Source organism: Salvelinus namaycush, chromosome 3, assembly GCF_016432855.1.
Source record: "Salvelinus namaycush isolate Seneca chromosome 3, SaNama_1.0, whole genome shotgun sequence".
Lineage (NCBI taxonomy): Eukaryota > Metazoa > Chordata > Actinopteri > Salmoniformes > Salmonidae > Salvelinus > Salvelinus namaycush.
Genome location: NC_052309.1, coordinates 41,823,712 through 41,844,970, shown reverse-complemented (window position 1 = coordinate 41,844,970; position 21,259 = coordinate 41,823,712). Strand labels below are relative to the sequence as shown.

At 43.6% G+C, this 21,259-nt stretch overlaps 2 protein-coding genes across 2 annotated transcripts; both read left to right on the top strand.

The window, feature by feature from the left end:
* Positions 1–395: 395 nt before the first annotated feature.
* LOC120043875 (delta-like protein B) lies at positions 396–6,170 on the top strand. Its single transcript, XM_038988480.1, has 7 exons — positions 396–446; positions 546–785; positions 895–952; positions 1,076–1,333; positions 2,126–2,487; positions 2,836–3,052; positions 5,449–6,170. Exons 1-7 carry the CDS (start codon positions 396–398, stop codon positions 6,168–6,170), a joined length of 1,908 nt encoding a protein of 635 aa, XP_038844408.1.
* Positions 6,171–8,768: 2,598 nt separating this feature from the next.
* On the top strand, positions 8,769–19,191 carry LOC120044362 (protein phosphatase 1 regulatory subunit 14A-like). Its single transcript, XM_038988986.1, has 4 exons — positions 8,769–8,966; positions 12,987–13,067; positions 13,194–13,226; positions 18,741–19,191. Exons 1-4 carry the CDS (start codon positions 8,769–8,771, stop codon positions 18,909–18,911), a joined length of 483 nt encoding a protein of 160 aa, XP_038844914.1. The 3' UTR covers positions 18,912–19,191.
* Positions 19,192–21,259: the final 2,068 nt, after the last annotated feature.

The window sequence follows — 21,259 nt, the reverse complement described above, 5'->3', positions numbered from 1 at the left end:
ATCACACTTCAAATATGATTATGCTCTAAGTATAGGCCTTATGTTATTTTTGCTGATAAATTTAATCAGCACCAAATCCACACACATGATCCGACGCTTCGTGGTTGTCCCTTGGGTCTTACCGTGCCCCGCCTCCTGACGCGTGACAGGGGCGCGCATCAGGGGTATAAAATTCATTCACTCTCATTAACCACCAGAACCAAAACAAGTGAAGACCAGCACATAGGGAAGAGCGAGGACTGCTATACCTTTTCATACTAATTTTATGGTGTGACTGCAAGGATTTTTTTCTATCCGGGTTTTTGGGAATACGCGCCTGTCACATTTCTATTGGACACAACGAATGCCATCACCTGCGGATTGTTGTATAGCTACCAACCAAACACCTGGCGGAAATGGCCTCGCTACCTCTTAGATGTGTCTTTGCTTTGGCTGTAGTGCAAGTGGTAAGTACGAAGTGTAACCTAACAATAAGGAACCATTCAATATTGCCGTGCTTTATGCACAGCATATCTCTAATGTCCAATTCGCTCTTCTCTTGGCAGGTATCATCTTCTGGTGTGTTCGAGTTGAAAGTCCATTCGTTCAACACTGCTCAGCGCATATGCAGAAGGCATAGGGACTGTCACATCTTTTTCAGAATTTGTCTCAAACACTCAGAGGATGTCATCCATGCGGAGCCACCATGCACTTTTGGAACAGGACACACCAACGTCATCCGCGCAGATCAGACCTCAATTTCCAGCAGCGCTCCTATTAGAATACCGTTCCATTTTAAGTGGCCGGTAAATAATATTATATTCATAAATACTAATGTTAGACAAGGAAATATAAATGTTATGTTACTCTATCATTCTTGCATAAACGTTTTAATCCAGGATTTACCTCTTACAGGGAACATTTTCGCTGATCATTGAAGCATGGAACGCAGAAATCCCTACAGAATACACAGGTAAGGTGTTGTTGCAGTAGGCTTATTATAGCTTTTTTTTTTAACAGCCTACCTGTTACTTTAAAAAAATTCTGTATGCCAATATGCTACTACAATACTATTTGTTTCCTTATATTTTTTCAGACAACCAAAACAACCTGGTCAGTCGCTTGGCTACCAGAAGAAGACTGGCCATAGGCGAGGACTGGTCTCAAGACGTCCACTTCGGAGAGCAGAGCGAGCTGCGCTACTCCTATCACGCATTCTGTGACGAGTACTACTTTGGCGACAGCTGCGCGGAATACTGCAGACCCCGCGACGACACTCTGGGCCACTACACCTGTGACGTGGAGGGGAACAAACAATGTCTGGAGGGCTGGAAGGGCAACTACTGTTCTGATCGTAAGTTCAATTTACTTGGTTAAAGTCAATGACTTTAGGCTACATTACTGTCCAGACTCAGATTCTGTCAACCAGGTTGTCTCAGTCTGCACTGTATAGGCCTATTGTAAATAGACTACACAGTCCACACAATGATTCAGTGATAAATGAGGCAAATGCTATTTTTTGCATTCTCCTTAGTGAAAACAATTAATGCTCTTTGAAGGTGTCACAAGGGCAGTATATAGACCTGAATGATTGGTGGCAATAATTTGTACATACAGGCCTACACATAATTACACCAACAATTAAGCATGTGCAACACATTTTAATTGTCAATTTTATGAAAATGTTTGTGCCAAGTTAATTCTAAAGTAAGATTACTCTTCTGCCTCAAGGATTTCAATTTAATCCCATAAGCAGCCACTCTACTATTTTAGACAGGCATAATTGCATGAGCCTTAAGTATCTACTTTTATCTCAAAGCCTCCTGTTGTGTTGCTTTATAGACTTTATAGTAAGGAAGGCTTGTGGAGTTCGATCTGCCCTTTGTTCCCCTATAACAAAGGGAGAAAGAAACATGACTCACCAGGGACACATGTTGGAGATGCTGTGTGTGTGGCAGAGGGCGAAAAGAAGGGCCTGGCTTCTGTTCCTACGGTGGAGTGCTCACCAGCTGCTTGGTTTAATACTTAACAAACAGTTGGGAGGGCCGGCAGTGGGGGGGCTCAGACAGAGTTGGGTGGGGGCATGCGTGCCCGCCCAATCTGCCCATTCATTGTAATCACACCCTCTCCCCCCTCCTCCCACCAGCCATCTGTTCGGCAGACTGCAGCGCGAGGCATGGCTACTGCGAGGCCCCTGGGGACTGCAAGTGCAGAATGGGTTGGCAGGGGCCCTCGTGCAACGAGTGTGTGCGCTACCCGGGCTGCCTCCATGGCACCTGCGTCCAGCCATGGCAGTGTGACTGCAAGGAGGGCTGGGGCGGCCTCTTCTGCGACCAGGACCTCAACTACTGCACCAACCATCGGCCATGTGCCAACGGTGCCACCTGTACCAACACAGGCCAGGGCAGCTACACCTGTATCTGCCGCCCGGGCTACGGTGGCACCAACTGTGAGCTGGAGACCAACGAGTGCGACAGCAACCCCTGCAAGAACGGAGGCAGCTGCAATGTGAGTAATATTACAGCTTACAGGGGTAGTAGGGGGTAGTTAAATATTGGCTCAGATTTTTGGGTGTTAATTAAACAATATTTTTTGAGTTATTTTGGCATTCCATGTTATTGTTTTTTTTCTTAATTGTCCATTTGAAGGTAAAATGTTAATGTGTCCAAGGTACCAACGCAGTGTAACATAACACAGTAAAACATGTTTAAATTAGACACAATGTCAGAAACATGATCAGTAATCATGGTTCATCTATGGATTGTAAAAAGCCAAAGCTTAGTCAAGGTGTCTGTCTAACGACAATTCTCTCGACATTATCAAAAATACTCCAATGACAATCATCTCTCTCTTTAGGACCTGGAGAACGACTACTCGTGCACCTGCCCCCAGGGCTTCTATGGGAAGAACTGTGAGATCATCGCCATGACATGTGCCGATGGGCCCTGTTTCAATGGAGGCACCTGCTTGGAGATGCTGACGGGGGGCTATACTTGCCGTTGCCCTCCCACCTACACTGGCTCCAACTGCGAGAAGAAACTGGACCGCTGCAGCAACAGCCCCTGTCTGAATGGTGAGTGACTGCAGTGGATCAAGCTCAAATTGAAGTTTATAGTTTATTTCCAAGTAGTTGGAATTCTTTGTTGGAGCACTCTCACATATAGTACAGTACATAGACATGTACAGTAAAAAGATAAAAAAATATGTTTTCAGTCATACAGTATGTTGAAGTCGGATGTTTACATGCACCTTAGCCAATTACAATAATCTAAGTTTTTCACAATTCCTGACATTTAATCCGAGTAAAAATTCCTGTCTTAGGTCAGTTAGGAGCACCACTTTATTTTAAGAATGTAAATGTCAGAATAATAATAGAGAATTATTTATTTCATCACATTCCTAGTGGGTCAGAAGTTTACATACACTCAATTAGTATTTGGTAGCATTGCCTTTTACATTTTTTAACTTGGGTCAAATGTTTTGGGCAGCCTTCCACAAGCTTCCCACAATAAGTTGGGTGAATTTTGGCCTATTCCTCCTGACAGAGCTGGTGTAACTGAGTCAGGTTTGTAGGCCTCCTTGCTCGCACACGCTTTTTCAGTTCTGCCCACACATTTTCTATAAGACTGAGGTCAGGGCTTTGTGATGGCCACTCCAATACCTTGACTTTGATGTCCTTAAGCCATTTTGCCACAACTTTGGAAGTATGCTTGGTGTCATTGTCCATTTGGAAGACCGATTTGCATGGGTCATTTTCCTGCCTCATGATGCCATCTATTTTGAAGTGCACCAGTCCCTCCTGCAGCAAAGCACCCCCACAACATGATGCTGCCACCCCCATGCTTCACGGTTGGGATGGTGTTCTTTGGCTTGCAAGCCTCCCCCTTTTTCCTCCGAACATAACGATGGTCATTATGGCCAAACGGTTCTATTTTTGTTTCATCAGACCAGAGGACATTTCTCAAAAAAGTACAATCTTTGTCCCCATGTGCAGTTGCAAACCGTAGTCTGGCTTTTATGGCGGTTTTGGAGCAGTGGCTTCTTCCTTGCTGAGCAGCCTTTCAAGTTATGCTGATATAGGACTCGTTTTACTGTGGATATAGATACTTTTGTACCTGTTTCCTCCAGCATCTTCACAAGGTCCTTTGCGGCTGTTCTGGGATTGATTTGAACTTTTCGCACCACAGTACGTTCATCTCTAGGAGACAGAACACATCTCCTTCTTGAGCGGTTTGATGACTGCGTGGTCCCATGGTGTTTATACTTGCGCACTATTGTTTGTACAGATGAACGTGGTACCTTCAGGCATTTGGAAATTTCTCGCAAAGATGAAGCAGACTTGTGGAGGTCTACAATTTCTTTTCTGAGGTCTTGGCTGATTTCTTTTGATTTTCCCATGATGTCAAGCAAAGAAACACTGAGTTTGAAGGTAGGCCTTGAAATACATCCACAGGTACCCCTCCAATTGACTCAAATTATGTCAATGAGCATATCAGAAGCTTCTAAAGCCATGACATAATTTTCTGGAATTTTCAAAGCTGTTTAAAGGCACAGTCAACTTAGTGTATGTAAACTTCTGACCAACGAATTGTGAAATAGTCTAAACAATTGTTGAAAAAAATTACTTGTCATGCACAAAGTAGATGTCCTAACCGACTTGTCAAAACTATAGTTTGTTAACAAGAAATTTGTGGAGTGGTTGAAACACTTAGGTTGGAGTCATTAACTTGTTTATGTAAACTTCCAAAAGTAGGAGAAAAACAGCAGCAAGGTTGCTTGGTTTAAAAGGAGGATTGTACTCTGGTTAAAGCTATTCTTGAACCTGGTAGTGGAGGTCTTGATGCTCCTGTAACCCGCCCAGATGGTAGCTGGGGTCTTTTGGGCCCTCATAAGGGATCTGTCTGCATAGATGTACTCGCTGAGGGTAGTGCCAATGATTCTTTCTACAGTGTGTGCTACCCTCTGAAAACGTTTGCAGTCTTGTGCATTGGTGTTACCATACCACACATTGATGGATCCAGTCAGGATGCTCTCTACTGAGTGCCTGTACTCATGCTAAACTTCTTCAGTAGCCTCAGGAAATAGAGCCGCTGCTGTACCATTCTGATCACAGCGTTTGTTGGCTGGCCATATCAGATCGAATGAGATGGTTATGCCAAGGCATTTGAAACGGTCCACCAGCTCCCCAAAAAAGTGGAAACAGGTGAAAGTGGATGGAGAGGATCTTGCCTTAGTTCTGGCAACACCTAGTGGTTGAAGTACGCACCTGCACTTGCTTGAAGTACTTGATAATGAAGTACTTCACTTGGCTAATAGAACAATGAATTAATACATGTTTTCAGGGTATATCAATTCATGATGTCATGAAGTGCCAACAGTGTGTGATCCCATGTATCACATCTTGCGCTACTTCAGAATGTGGTAGGCTGCAGTGTACTAATTGGCGCCGTGTGAAATGTTGTCTTCTAGGTGGTGAGTGTCTAGACCTGGGTCAAAGCGTGCTGTGCCGCTGCCACTCTGGCTTTACCGGTGCCAACTGCCAGTTCAACATCGACGACTGTGCTTCAGCGCCTTGCCAGAACGCTGGCACCTGCCAGGACGGTGTGGACGACTACACCTGCTCATGCACACTGGGCTACGCCGGCAAGAACTGTAGCCTGCGCTCAGATGCCTGCGGCCGTGGTGCCAGCGCCCAGCCCTGCCAGAATGGCGGCACCTGCTTCACCCACTTCACGGGGCCCGTGTGCCAGTGCCCGCCTGGTTTCATGGGACCCAGCTGCGAGTTCACGCTGCAGCCCAGCTTCCATCCTGCCCCCCGACTGACCAATAAACCTTCCTCCACCGCCCTCACAGCCTCCTGCGTCCTTGCGTTACTCGCCCTTGGCCTGGCGACGGGCATTGTGATGCTGCGGCGGCGCCGGCTGAGTGGCAGGAAGCAGCTGAACGACACGGCGGTGTTCAACGACCTGAAGACGGGGATCAACCGCTTCCCCAGCGAGAGAGAGGCTTTCATGGCGGCTAGTGGCCTGTTCAAGATCAGCAACAGCGATCCGCGCCTCAGCATGGCATCACTTGCATCGCTTAGACCCACAGACGACAGGACGGGCCGGGGACTTGGGGGGGAGCGCCACTCATTCTCCCCTGGACAGGACTACCTCTGGAGGGGGGACAGCGGGGCTGGGCGGAGATGAGCCACTGGCCTGGACCCAAGATGGACAGATAAAGGAGACTGAACAGCCAAACACCTGGGGAGGGAGAGACAAAAACTGGGAGGAAGAACAAGGGATCGTTAGCACTTATTTTTCTCTCTTTTTGAAATGTTAAGTGAATGAAGAAAAACACAAACTGCTTGAATGGTTGGAAATGTGTTTGTTACACATTTTGACAACAAAGAAAAAATCTGTTGGAAAACAACCTTGTGTCATGAAGAACAGTAAATGACCTCTTGAAGTATGGGAACTTCAGGAAATCTCCTCAGAGAAAGGTCTTCCATGTCAAATAACCCAAAGAGATGACTACCAATACCACATAACTACATACGATGGACACTGACCTATCATTGCACTTGCTCCAACACAGTGATATTGACCAACTGACTCTGGAAGAACCATTTAAACCAAATACAGGCAGACCTGATTCTCTGACCTGTACCTTTTTGGAAGACAATAGACTGTTATCAATGACCTTCAAGGAGATGAATATATTTGCTGTATTGACTTTTCCCACTCTTTTCCCACTGTTTTTGTTTGTAAGCTCATTTCACCAGAACTGATATTAGCAATTCCAAAAGATAAAACATATATATTTTTCATTTTAAAATTAACTATTATTTTGTCAACATACCATTTCCTAAGAAGAAACTATCAGTCGTTATACCATCATTTTATTTATGTTATTTATTAAACTCAGCAAAAAAGAAACGTCCCTTTTTCAGGACCCTGTCTTTCAAAGATAATTAGTAAAAATCCAAATAACTTCACAGCTCTTCATTGTAAAGGGTTTAAACACTGTTTCCCATGCCTGTTCAATGAACCATAAACAATTAATGAACATACACCTGTGGAACGGTCGTTACGACACTAACAGCTTACAGAAGGTAGGCAATTAAGGTCACAGTTATGAAAACTTAGGACACTAAAGAGGCCTTTACTGACTCTGGAAAAACACCAAAAGAAAGATGCCCAGGGTCCCTGCTCATCTGCGTGAACGTGCCTTAGACGTGCTGCAAGGAGGCATGAGGACTGCAGATGTGGCCAGGGCAATAAATTGCAATGTCCTTACTGTGAGACGCCTAAGACAGCGCTACAGGGAGACAGGACGGCCAGCTGATCGTCCTTGCAGTGGCATACCACGTGTAACAACACCTGCGCAGGATTGGTACATCCGAACATCACACCTGCTGGACGGTTACAGGATGGCAACAACAACTGCCAGAATTACACCAGGAATGCACAATCCCTCCATCAGTGCTCAGACTGTGCAATAGACAGAGAGGCAGGTATGAGGGCTTGTAGGCCTGTTGTAAGGCAGGTCCTCACCAGACATCACCGGCAACAATGTCGCCTGTAGGCACAAACCCACCTTGGGCACGTCTGGGACCTGTTGGTTCGGAGGGTGAGGGCTAGGGCGATTCCCCCCAGAAAGGTCCGGGAACTTGCAGGTGCCTTGGAAGAATGGGGTAACATCTCACAGCAAGAACGGGCAAATCTGGTGCAGTCCATGAGGAGGAGATGCACTGCAGTACTAAATGCAGCTGGTGGCCACACCAGATACTGACTGTTACTTTTGATTTTGACCCCCCCCCCCTTTGTTCAGGGCCACATTGTTCCATTTCTGTTAGTCATATGTCTGTGGAACTTGTTCAGTTTGTCTCAGTTGTTGAATCTTGTTATGTTCATACAAATATTTACACGTTAAGTTTGCTGACAATAAACACAGTTGACAGTGAGAGGACGTTTCTTTTTTTTGCTGAGTTTATATGTAAAATGTTTTCCTTTTGTCACAAATTCAGAGATATATTTATGTGCTCCTAAATAAACAACTTGTTCTACATCTTTGTTATTCTGTGTATTCTAAATACACCAGGAATATTCCGGGGAAATTATTTATGACCTGAAATCAATGAACATGTGACTTTGATACACGGATCATGAGTATTGCTGTTTCTGAAGAACAGCCAGTGTAATGTTCATGCCAAAGTTAGTTTGTCAGGCATTTGCAAAACATTTTTTTTTAACGTTTTTTGTTGCTGTTTGTGTTGAATAAAAACTACAAAATCTTCAGCTTTTGTCACCTATCGATTGAGTATCAACATACAGCATGTTGGCCCTATGATAGACAAAGGTATAAATGTCATTCAATTCAAATGTTTACATATGCATATTTGGCTGGGTTTGAAAATAAGCCTATAATGAGGGGTTTATGTAAAACGATTGGTATAAAATGTGAGAAGTAACCTGCCATTGCATAATGTACGCAAGGTAGGCCTACCCAATTAGCAAAATTATTCGAACGCTTGCTCAAACACATGTTTCTATAATATATATATATTTTTTACCAGAATCTGTCCCAATTTCTGTCTGTGTTGGTTTACCAACCTACAATGTTTCGGTCACTTTTTACTATGCGCTTTTTTCCCGGTGCGCTTCCGCAGGAAAAAAGTGAAACTAGAACCCGAAGACTGTTTTAGGTTTGCTACATTGAATGTTGTCGAATCCACAATGACATTCTCGCTTCAACCCACACAGTGTTTCAAGCTCCCATTTGCTTGGGAACCATTCAGACCAGACATGGCAGCCGACAGGGTCGGACGGATGCGAGCAGATGAAGTCCACTCATCAGATTTGGAAACGTGTCGAGAACACGGAGTCAACCTTCAGAAGAGACAAGCTCGAGTGACTGTGAAATACAACAGAAAAGAGCTACAGAGACGACTAGACGTGGAGAAATGGATCGATGACTGCTTGGATGAGCTGTACTTGAGCAAAGTGAGTGCCGTCATAGCCTATGGATCATAATAATGGTCACCACACAAAGTGTCATGTAAGTGCTCAGGCAATAGGTTTCAGACTGTTAAGAGATTTTGGGTATCATGGCAAGTTAACTTTCTAATCAGGCAATATTATCTGAAAGTTTCCCATCCTTTAAGAATGAGAACTTTGCTCTTGCACCTTTGCCTAAATCAATAGAATTTGATTTAAAAAAATAGTTCACTTTATGTTTAAAAACAAGGCTTTGAGTTGGATATTCATATAAAAAGGGCTGGGTTTGTGCTCTGTAAAGACACACTGTACATAACACATGGATCTCAACATTAAACTTGTACTTTTCGTAGCACTGAGGGTATTACAGGGCTTTATAACCCATGTCTATCAGGCAGACAAATGAACACTCCTCTGAGACACAAACAATGTAGAATAACTACTGAAGTATATTCCAACACAATAACTTGCACTTGAAATTACAGAGGCATTTCTAAACCAGCTGTTCTGCGTAGTCCTTAACAGGACTAAGCAGACATGCACATTGTTGTGGGCGTGGTATATGAGATGTATATACAAGGTGTATACAATATGTATGTTATGAGAGGGCACAGTGTCCATAAAAGGACAGGAGAAGATGCAAGGTGCACTGTGGACTAAGGCTCTGTCCAAAATGGCACCCTATTCCCTATAGTTCACTACTTTTGACCAGGGATCTATGGGTAGTGCACTAGGGAATAACGTGCCATGTCAGATGTAGCCTAAGTCTTGAGCCACCACTGTAGCAGCCGCCTCCTGACAGAGACACATGTATACATGGTGGCTGGGGGATGCTAACTCACTGCCTTACATGGCCACTTGGAAAAAGGGAAAGGAACAAAAATGGAACTTCATCCCTCATTCCCTCCCTTACAGTGAGGGAATGAGGGATGAAGGATGAGAAATAGGAAGACAACGTACAGAGGATGGGGTTAATACTCCTTGAGGTAGGGTAAACATACTGCAGCTGGCCATGTGACATCACTAGCCAGATGTTCTGCTCTGATGTTTTGGGTTTGGGGATACAGGTGTCCTAGTGGCAGGGAGCCTAGCGGTAAAGAGCGTTGGGCCAGTAACCAAAAAGTTGCTGGTTCAAATTCCTAAGCCAACTAGGTGAAGCATCTGTCAATGTGCCCTTGAGGAAGGCACTTAACCCTAATTGCTCCTGTAAGTCGCTCTGGGTAAAAGTGTCTGATAAATTATTAAAATGTCAAAATATAACATTCTGCTCCGTGTTCTTGTCTGCATCTGAAATGTCACCCTATTCCTTATGTAGTGCACTACTTTTGACCAGAGCTCTATGGTCAAAGTTATGCACTATATAGGGAATAAGCTGCAATTTTGGACACACACCTTGTAACAATACTGCACCTTGTAACAATAACCTTGTAACCTTGTAACAATACTGCAAGCCTTCTGCCATCCAGGACCTACAGTACCAGTCAAAAGTTTGGAACACACCTACCCATTCAAGGGTTTTGTAACGATGTGCACTGAGAGTCAGGAAGCAAGTTCAGGTGCTTTAATAAATAAACACACCATAATATCAAAAAAGAACCAGGAACAACGCACAGAAATTACACAGGAACAGAAACAATCACATCTGGGGAAGGAACCAAAGGGAGTGACATATGTAGGGCAGGTAATCAAGGAGGTGATGGAGTCCAGGTGAGTCTGATGACGCGCAGGTACACGTAACGATGGTGACAGGTGTGCGCCATAACGAGCAGCCTGGTGACCTAGAGGCCGGAGAGGGAGCACACGTGACAGGTTTTTCTTTATTTTTACTATTTTCTACATTGTAGAATAAAAGTGAAGACATCAAAACTATGAAATAACACATATGGAATCATGTAGTAATCCAAAAAGTGTTAAACAAATCAAAATATATTTTAGATGTTAGATTCTTCTAAGTAGCCACCCTTCTAAGTAGCCACCCTCTGTTGTATTCGGCGCATTTGACAAATAAACTTTGATTTGATTTGATTTTAGTACACTACTAGTGTAAAGCAGGACATTCAACCCTATAGTGCACCTTGTTGGCCCATGCCTGATCTCAGCTAAGCATTAGATCAGATAAACAATAATGTCAGCAACTATCATTTTAGGATATGCCCTTAACATAGAATTTTTATGGATTTTATGACTGTGAAATCCAGCCACCCAGAAGTTGAACAGGTACCAGGCCGGCAGTTCAGAGGAGTTGTGTGGAGAGGAGGCTGATCTTCAACTGGTCTGGAACAACAGAGCTCTGTTCTGTCTGGCTAGGCCACTGATACAGTTTGGAGAGTTGGATACATGGACATTGCTACTATTACTTTTCTACTCTGATAATATACAGTACACATGTGTGTGCGTTTTTAACATACAGTTGAAGTCAGAAGTTTACATACACCTTAGCCAAATACATTAAAACTCAGATTTGAACAATTCCTGACATTTAATCCAAGTAGAAATTCCCTGTTTTAGGTCAGTTAGGATCACCACTTTATTTTAAGAATGTGAAATGTCAGAATAATAGTAGAGAGAATGATTTATTTAAACTTTTATATCTTTCATGACATTCCCAGTGGGTCAGAAGTTTACATACACTCAATTATTATTTGGTAGCACTGCCTTTAAATTGTTTAACTTGAGTCAAACATTTCAGGTAGCCTTCCACAAGCTTCCCACAATAAGTTGTGTGAATTTTGGCCCATTCCTCCTGACAGAGCTGGTGTAACTGAGTCAGGTTGGTAGGCCTCCTTGCTCGCACACGCCTTTTCAGTTCTGCCCACAAATCTTCTATAGGATTGAGGTCAGGGCTTTGTGATGGCCACTCCAATACCTTGACTTTGTTGTCCTTAAGCCATTTTGCCACAACTTTGGAAGTATGCTTGGGGTCATTGTCCATTTGGAAGACCCATTTGTGACCAAGCTTTAACTTCCTGACTGATGTCTTGAGATGTTACTTCAATATATCCACATAATTTTCCTGCCTCATGATGCCATCTATTTTGTGAAGTGCATCAGTCCCTCCTGCAGCAAACCACCCCCACAACATGATGCTGGCACCCCCGTGCTTCACGGTTGGGATGGTGTTCTTTGGCTTGCAAGCCTCCCCCTTTTTCCTCCGAACATAATGATGGTCATTATGGCCAAACAGTTCTATTTTAGTTTCATCAGACCAGAGGACATTTCTCAAAAAAGTACAATCTTTGTCCCCATGTGCAGTTGCAAACCGTAGTCTGGCTTTGTTATGGCGGTTTTGGAGCAGTGGTTCTTCCTTGCTGAGCGGCCTTTCAGGTTAAGTCGATATAGGACTCGTTTTACTGTGGATATAGATACTTTTGTACCTGTTTCCTCCAGCATCTTCACAAGGTCCTTTGCTGTTGTTCTGGGATTGATTCGCACTTTTCGCACCAAAGTACGTTCATCTCTAGTAGACAGAACACGTCTCCTTCTTGAGCGGTATGACGGCTGCGTGGTCCCACGATGTTTGTACTTGCGTACTATTGTTTGTACAGATGAACGTGGTACCTTCCGGCGTTTGGAAATTTCACGCAAGGATGAAGCAGACTTGTGGAGGTCTACAATTTGTTTTCTGAGGTCTTGGCTGATTTCTTTTGATTTCCCCATGATGTCAAGCAAAGAAACACTGAGTTTGAAGGCAGGCCTTGAAATACGTCCACAGGTACACCTCCAATTGACTCAAATGATGTCAATGAACCTATCAGAAGCTTCTAAAGCCATGACATCATTTTCTGGAATTTTCCAAGCTGTTTAAAGGCACAGTCAACTTAGTGTATGTAAACTTCTGACCCACTGGAATTGTGATACAATGAATTATAAGTGAAATAATCTGTCCTTAAACAATTGTTGGAAGAATTACTCGTGTCATGCTCAAGTAGATGTCCTAACCGACTTGTCAAAACGATAGTTTGTTGAAAAACGAGTTTTAATGACTCCAACTTAAATGTATGTAAACTTCCGACTTGTGTTTTGCAGGAGGATGACATGCCAGATGAGGTAAACATTGATCATCTGTTAGACCTGGCTAGCGATGAGGAGCGAGTGAAAAAGTTAAAGGTAGGCCCCGCCCACCCAAAGTTGTTCTGATCATGGACTCAGACCAACCAGATGTTGACAGATAATTTTACTGCTGGAATTGTGATACAAGGAATTATCACTTCTTTAAACTCTGTTCACCATCAGGAGATCCTTCAGACATGCAGCAACAACACAGAGGTATGTTTTACCCTAATGTTTTATGATATGGAATAATCATGCATATTAAGTCATACCTTTTTATTTAGTCTGTACACACACACACACACACACACACACACACACACACACACACACACACACACACACACACACACACACACACACACACACACACACACACACACACACACACACACACACACACACACACACACACACACACACACACTGTATAGGCCTCAGATAGGAGGAAGCAGTGTCTGACACCTCCTTCCACTGTCACTCCACATGCCTTACAATGACCGTCTGTCCTAGCCTTCTCTCTCTCTCTTCCCTATTTCTTCTCTTCTCTTTTTCCCCCTGTTCCCTGCTGTAACAAAGGACCTATTTTGACAAAGGACAGGGCCCACACTGGCCTGCTCAGGCCCAAACACGCATGCACATGCACCAGAGCATGTGAGCACAGTTGAGCTGGCGGAAATCCCGCTCATCACTCATGGAGTGGTGCTTCTGGCGCTCCTTGTCCTTTCCTACCGCTCAGCTAAAAACCGCTCCACACTCACAGGAAAAAAAACTCCCGCTCCAAAATTACTACATTCATTAAAATCACAATTGAACCAACACCCATCTATTTGTGTGACTACCTGGACCTACCAATTGGTTTTTAAAGTATTGAAACCAAACCATATGGATTTGAATGAAAAGTATGTGAATAAACATGATAACTGAATGTAAGAAGCGAACATAGTTTCAAATAGGCTACATGTCATATTAAACAGCATATAAACACTAAATAGGTCAGGAGCCAGACAGGGAGCCTAAGAAGGAATGAAGATGAATTATTTAGGCTATATTATTTCAATTTTTTCAAGGCTATAGCCTACAAAGAAATACATTGTGAAGCATTTGCAAGTGCGACACAATAGGCTGGTAAGGACATAAAACCCTCAGCATTTTGTTGTATTAAATCATTATAGTCTATAAATGATGTATATAGGCTGTGACTTAAATACAAATTAAATGAAAAATGCCTTATTAGTGCCTTAGATTTTTTTTTAAATTCGTTTTTTTATTTATATATATATATATTTATATTTGTTATTTTTTTTTTTTTTTAATTTTATCCCCTTTTCTCCCCAATTTTCGTGGTATCCAATCGCTAGTAATTACTATCTTGTCTCATCGCTACAACTCCCGTACGGGCTCGGGAGAGACGAAGGTCGAAAGCCACGCGTCCTCCGAAGCACAACCCAACCAAGCCGCACTGCTTCTTAACACAGCGCGCCTCCAACCCGGAAGCCAGCCGCACCAATGTGTCGGAGGAAACACGTGCACCTGGCCCCCTTGGTTAGCGCGCACTGCGCCCGGCCCGCCACAGGAGTCGCTGGAGCGCGATGAGACAAGGATATCCCTACCGGCCAAACCCTCCCTAACCCGGACGACGCTAGCCCAATTGTGCGTCGCCCCACGGACCTCCCGGTCGCGGCCGGCTGCGACAGAGCCTGGGCGCGAACCCAGAGACTCTGGTGTTAAATTAGTTTTTAGAGACACGAGTTAGGCCAGTCTGTGGCTTCAGGCTCATGCGATGGTGACTGGAGAGCCGGCCAGCAGCAGAGAATATCCTCTCCACACTTGCAGAACCACTGGGGATGCTAAACACTCCTTTGGCCACTCTTGCCAGGTTGGGCAGAGAGGCAGAGTTGTTTTTTTGTTGTTTTTCTATAGGTAGGCCTAAAGGTTTTTAAGATAACCCAATCAAAACTGAAAGCTCCTTGAAAGTAGGGTAAGGGTTAGGGTATACCAGGCCTAATGGGCCAAAATCAATTATGGCCAATTATATAGATAATAGAACAAAAATGAATTAAACGTTTAAGAGATCAGAGTTTTGTTTATAAATACTTTGCTACAATGACACACCTAGTTATCTATCCACCTCGTTCCTTTCTTTTAGCATGTAAGTTCATAGTAAGTACACAATCATGCTTTTGGGATACGTGTCTTTTCAGATTCCACAATGATTCTTTAGCTGTGGACACTACATCACTGTACTCCCTCTCTTGCTCTTGGTCCTCCTTTTTGTAAGTCACCTTGATTTAGCACATGCATTTGTAGTCTACGACAAGCAGACTACAAATACATGCTGGGGCGGGCATGCCCTGAGCTCATGAAGTGAGTGCTAATGGAGCAAAATTGGAGCAGGCGAGAAGGCCGATGCTCCAGCCTTTGGGAATCTCGCTCCCCACCCCAGTCAAATTGGGCTCGCTCCAACTTCGCTCCGATCTCATACTCTGGCATGCACGCACACACGCTTCCACACACACGCTTCCAAACACACGCTTCCACATATACACACACACACACACACACACACACACACACACACACACACACACACACACACACACACACACACACACACACACACACACACACACACACACACACACACACACACACACACACCAGGTGAATCCAGGTGTTCTAGAGACCAAACCTAGAGCGGCTGGGGTTGAGACTTCTCTATTTTCCGTCTCCCACTCTAATTCCTATCTATGTATTATCTATACTGAACAAAAATATAAATGCAACGTGCAACAATTTCAAAGATTTTACTGAGTTACAGTTCATATGAGGAAATCAGTCAATTGAAATACATTTATTATGCCCTTGTCACGTTCCTGACCTTATTTCCTTTGTTTTGTCTTTGTTTAGTTGGTCAGGACGTGAGCTGGGTGGGCATTCTATGTTATGTGTTTCTATGTTGGGTTCATTTTCAATTAGCCTGATATGGTTCTCAATCAGGGGCAGGTGTTTTACGTTTCCTCTGATTGAGAACCATATTAAGGTAGGCTGTTCTCACTGTTTGTTTGTGGGTGATTGTTCCTGTGTCAGTGTTTGTGCCACACGGGACTGTTTCGTTCGTTCGTTCGTTCGTTCGTTCGTTCGTTCGTTCGTTCGTTAGTGTGTTCCTTCCTGTTCGTGCGTTCTTGTTTTATGTTCTCAAGTACAGGTCTGTTCACATCGTTTTGTTATTTTGTATTTTGTCAAGTGTTCTTCGTGTTCGTCTTTCACAAATAAATATACTATGGATACATACCACGCTGCATATTGGTCCGATCCTTGCTCATCCTCAGACGAGGAGGAGGACGAGCGTTACAGCCCTAATCTATGGATTTCACATAACCTGGAATACAGATATCAGGAATACAGCATCTGGGCAAAAAAAACGTCACAGTATTTCTGTGCATTGAAATTGCCATCAATAAAATGCAATTGTGTTCATTGTCCGTAGCTTATGCCTGCCCATACCATAACACCAACGCCACCATGGGGCACTCTGTTCACAACGTTGACATCAGAAAACCGCTTGCCCACACAACGCCATACACGTGATCTGCGGTTGTGAGGCCAGTTGGACATACTGCCAAATTCTCTAAAACAACGTTGGAAGTGGCTTATGGCAGAGAAATTAACATGACTATTTCTGGCAACAGCTCTGGTGGACATTCCTGCAGTCAGCATGCCAATTGCACACTTCATCAAAACTTGAGACATCTGTGGCATTTTAGAGTGGCCTTTTATTGTCCCCAGCACAAGGTGCACCTGTGTAATGGTAATGCTGTTTAATCAGCTGCTTGATATGCCACACCTGTCAGGTGGATGGATTATCTTGGCAAAGGAGAAATGCTCACTAACAGGGATGTAAACAAATTTGTGCACAGTATTTGAGAGAAATAAGCTTTTTGTGCATATGGATAATTTCTGGGATCTTTTATTTCATCTCATGAAAATGGGACCAACACTTTACAAGTTGCATTTGTATTTTTGTTCAGTGTATCAGAACTCAGGATAATACCCAGATGAAGACAGCTGGAGTCGCAGATGTTTATTGACCCAAACAGGGGGCAGGCAAAAGACAGGTCAAAGGCAGGCAGAGGTCCGTAATCCAGCGCAGACTCAATAAGGTACAGAACAGTAAGCAGACTCGGGGTTTATGACAGGCAGAGGTTTGTAAACGGGTCAACGTCACGCAGGTACAGAACGGCAGGCAGGCAGAATGGTCAGAACCGGGGAAACAGAACTTGAGAAAGCAGGGAGATGGGAAACACACTGGTAAAACCTGACAAGACGAACTGGCAACAGACAAACAGAGAACACATGTATAAATACACTGGGGATAATGAGGAAGATGGGCGACACCTGGAGGGGGGTGGAGACAAGCACAAAGACAGGTGAAACAGATCAAGGTGTGACACAGTGTATGTATCTAATGTGAAAGGGAAAAATACAAAACATTACTTATCACAGGAGGTTGGTGGCACCTTAATTGGGCAGGACAGGCTCGTGGTAATGGCTGGAGTGGAATAGGTGGAATGGTATCAAATACCATTTATTTGGGCTGCAATCTGAGGTGCAGTTAACTCTAATGAACGTATCCTCTGCAGCAGAGGTAACTCTGGGTCTTCCTTTCCTGTGGCGGTCCTCATGAGTGCCAGTTTCATCACAGCGCTTGATGATTTTTGTGACTGCACTTAGAGAAACATTTAAAGTTCTTCAAATTTTCCGGATTGGCTGACCTTTATGTCTTAAAGTAATGACTGTTGTTTCTCTTTGCTTATTTGAGCTGTTCTTGCCATAATATGGACTTTTACCAAATAGGGCTATCTTCTGTATACCACCCCTACACAACACAACTGATTGGCTCAAACGCATTAAGAAGGAAAGAAATTCCACAAATTAACTCTTTATTTTATTTTATTTTTACCCCCTTTTTCTCCCCAAATTCGTGGTATCCAATTGTTAGTAATTACTATCTTGTCTCATCGCTACAACTCCCGTACGGGCTCGGGAGAGACGAAGGTCGAAAGCCATGCGTCCTCTGAAACACAATCCAACCAAGCCGCACTGCTTCTTAACACAGCGCGCATCCACCCCGTAAGCCAGCCGCACCAATGTGTAAGAGGAAACACCGTGCACCTGGCGACCTTGGTTAGCGTGCACTGCGCCCGGCCCGCCACAGGAGTCGCAGGTGCGCGATGGGACAAGGATATCCCTACCGGCCAAACCCTCCCTAACCCAGACGACGCTAGGGCAATTGTGCGTCGCCCCACGGACCTCCCGGTCGCTGCCGGCTGCGACAGAGCCTGGGCGCGAACCCAGAATCTCTGGTGGCACAGCTAGCGCTGCGATGCAGTGCCCTAGCCCACTTCGCCACCCGGGAGGCCCACAAATTAACTTTTAACGAGGCACACCTGTTAATTGAAATGCATTTCAGGTGATTACCTCATAAAGCTGGTTGAAAGAATGCCAAGAGTGTGCAAAGCTGTCATCAAGGCAAATATATTTGATTTGTTTAACACTTTTTTGGTTACTACACAATTACATATGGATTCTTTCATAGTTTTGATGTCTTTACTATTATTCTACAATGTAGAAAATAGTAAAAATAAAGAAAAACCCTTGAATGAGTAGGTGTGTCCAAACTTTTGACTGGTACTGTACATGATGCTACTATATGTCCCTCCGTGCCAGGCCTTCATCGGAGAGCTGTTGGTCAAGCTGGAGGGCCTTCACAAGCAGGAGGAGCTGGCTACCGAGGGCATCGAACACCCCTCCCACTACAACCACGCCCAGCACCGCCATGAGCCCTACCACTTTAACAGACCCAACTGGCCCCGAACCCACACCCACCAGACCCCCTGAGCTCACCAAACCACTGACATATGACCTCTGACTAGAGTCTTACTAAAACTCTGAAAATGTTCCCAAAATTCCCACGTTTTCCATAAATTCCGGTTGGAGAATTTCTGGAATCAGGAGGGAATAAGCAGGGACCAAGTAACCAAGTATTCCCGGGAATCCTACAATCGGGATTTCAAGAAAACCTGGGAATTTTGGGAATGTTTCTGTAAATGTGTTTCCCAGTCACCCCATTTCATCCCAGTCATCTTGGCAGTCATGGCCCCCTACCAGTTTGCCCTCTTGTTTGTACTGCCAACTTTATTTTTGAGTGAATTGAAATGAATTAAATGAATTCATCATATTAAAATGGAGGTAAATAAAACATATGTCAATCACTATAGGGCCTGTATTGTCGTTGTTGTCATTCACAAAGATGTTGTAGATAGGCTGCTTAGACAAGGTTTTAAAAGAACAGCATGTCTGGCCTGGTCCCAGGTCCTGAATTCAGTAGCATTGCTGATCTTGGATATTGTTTTGCCATTTAGATCATAATGAAGAAGATTAAATAGAGAGAGGGACTTAATCCTAGATCAGCACTCTTACTCTGGGACGCTTTATGAATATGGGCCTGGAGATCTGTATGTGCTGTAGGCAACTCCCTCTATGGTTGTCATGCTTCACATGCACTGTTATAGGCAGTTTATCTTTGGCTCTAGTTCAAAAAGAGGCGACAGTGTTACTACTCTGGGCTTGCATGTGACGTAGCCTACAGTACGTCCGTCCTTCTTTTGTACATGCTTGTCTGCATGACATGCCAGGGCTGGGTCAGGCATGTCATCTTTTAAGGGGGAATATCTATGGAGATAGCCGCCAAAAGGTTGAACGTACTTATTGTCAGGATCGTAAGAAAAGCCATGTGTGAAACATTAAACGTAAACATGATTTAAAAAAATCTTTGAACAGATAATCACCATGTTACGATTACGGACTAACATTTTAGGCTTGAGCAAATCTTGTGTTGCAATTCTGACGTACCTTAATACCTTTTCAGAGTTTTATCAGTTTAATCTCACCAACAAAAAATAACGTACGCGGAACGGTCTGTGAGGAATGCTACTCAACAAGCATAACACAGTATAAAAAAAAACAGAAGTCAGGGAAACCGGAAAGAGGTATTCTGCACGTATTCAAGTTAAAAGTCTCCATTCTCTATTACTCCTCAGTTGAGTTTACTTCACATTTAAGTAGCTAATGCAATGGATTTGTTTGCCAGCGCAGGTCTAGATAGCACTAGCTGTATTATACCTACAACAGTGAAGTTTCAGTCTGTTAGGTGTATCTCTACAGCATGTGCATATCTCTGAGTGACGTGGACATCCCCATGCATGCACTTAATCAAAATATGACTAATTCAATATTGCACCATCCATTCTCTGGGCCCTGTCTGCAATCATAACCAGTAGTATATACCAGGAATAATGAAACATAGAATAATGTTTGGTAAATCTATGAATTATGTATGACCACTGGAGTCTTTGACACTCAAAATATCTTTTATATAATATTTTGAAATGTATTTCATCACTCAAAATCTTGTCAAAACGTATTCTGTAGGAAACATAATTTGACATGATTTCTATGACTCGAGTCATGAACATATGGACTTAATGTAGGGAGAGGTTAAACGTAGGCTAAGTCTGGCATGAGCTTATTCCCACACTTTAATAATTAATAATAATTATGTTGCAGTGGTCTTGGGTAGTCTCCGTATAGGCTATTCCCTCCATCGCGACACTGCTGCCCAGCTTAAGAGCTTGTGATCTCCATGCAGCACCATGCGCCTTTGGAAAAGCACCCCTCAGCCTCAGAAGATGCCCTTCTGGAGGCATGCATCCATGGAGTCATTATACCTAATGTAACCTAATGAATCACACTTTTTCCAGTATTTGGGAGCATGGACTGTAGGCCTTATATTAGGCCTTTTTGACTGTTGTGTTTGCGAATTCCACTCTGTATGTAGGCTTGTTATAGTCATTTCTGTTGCACAATCTCATCACACAGAGGCTAAATTAATTTCAATAAATGAGACAGAACTAAATATTTATTAAGTGTTGGCTATAACCTGTCCTGAGTGAAATAGCCAAGGGGTCCCAAATGGTCAAGAATATCTATAGCCTATTCTTATTGCCAGTACTGTTTTCCCTATCAGCCACTGCACGTGCTTCTTCAACTATTTTGTTTAACATTTATTTAGAGACTATATTTAGAGGCCTGTGAGCCAGGGTCTCTTTTTAACTGGAGCCGTATAATAGAAACAGTTATAAAACACAAATAGAGTTCTAAAATTATTCCACAAGACACCAGTAGCC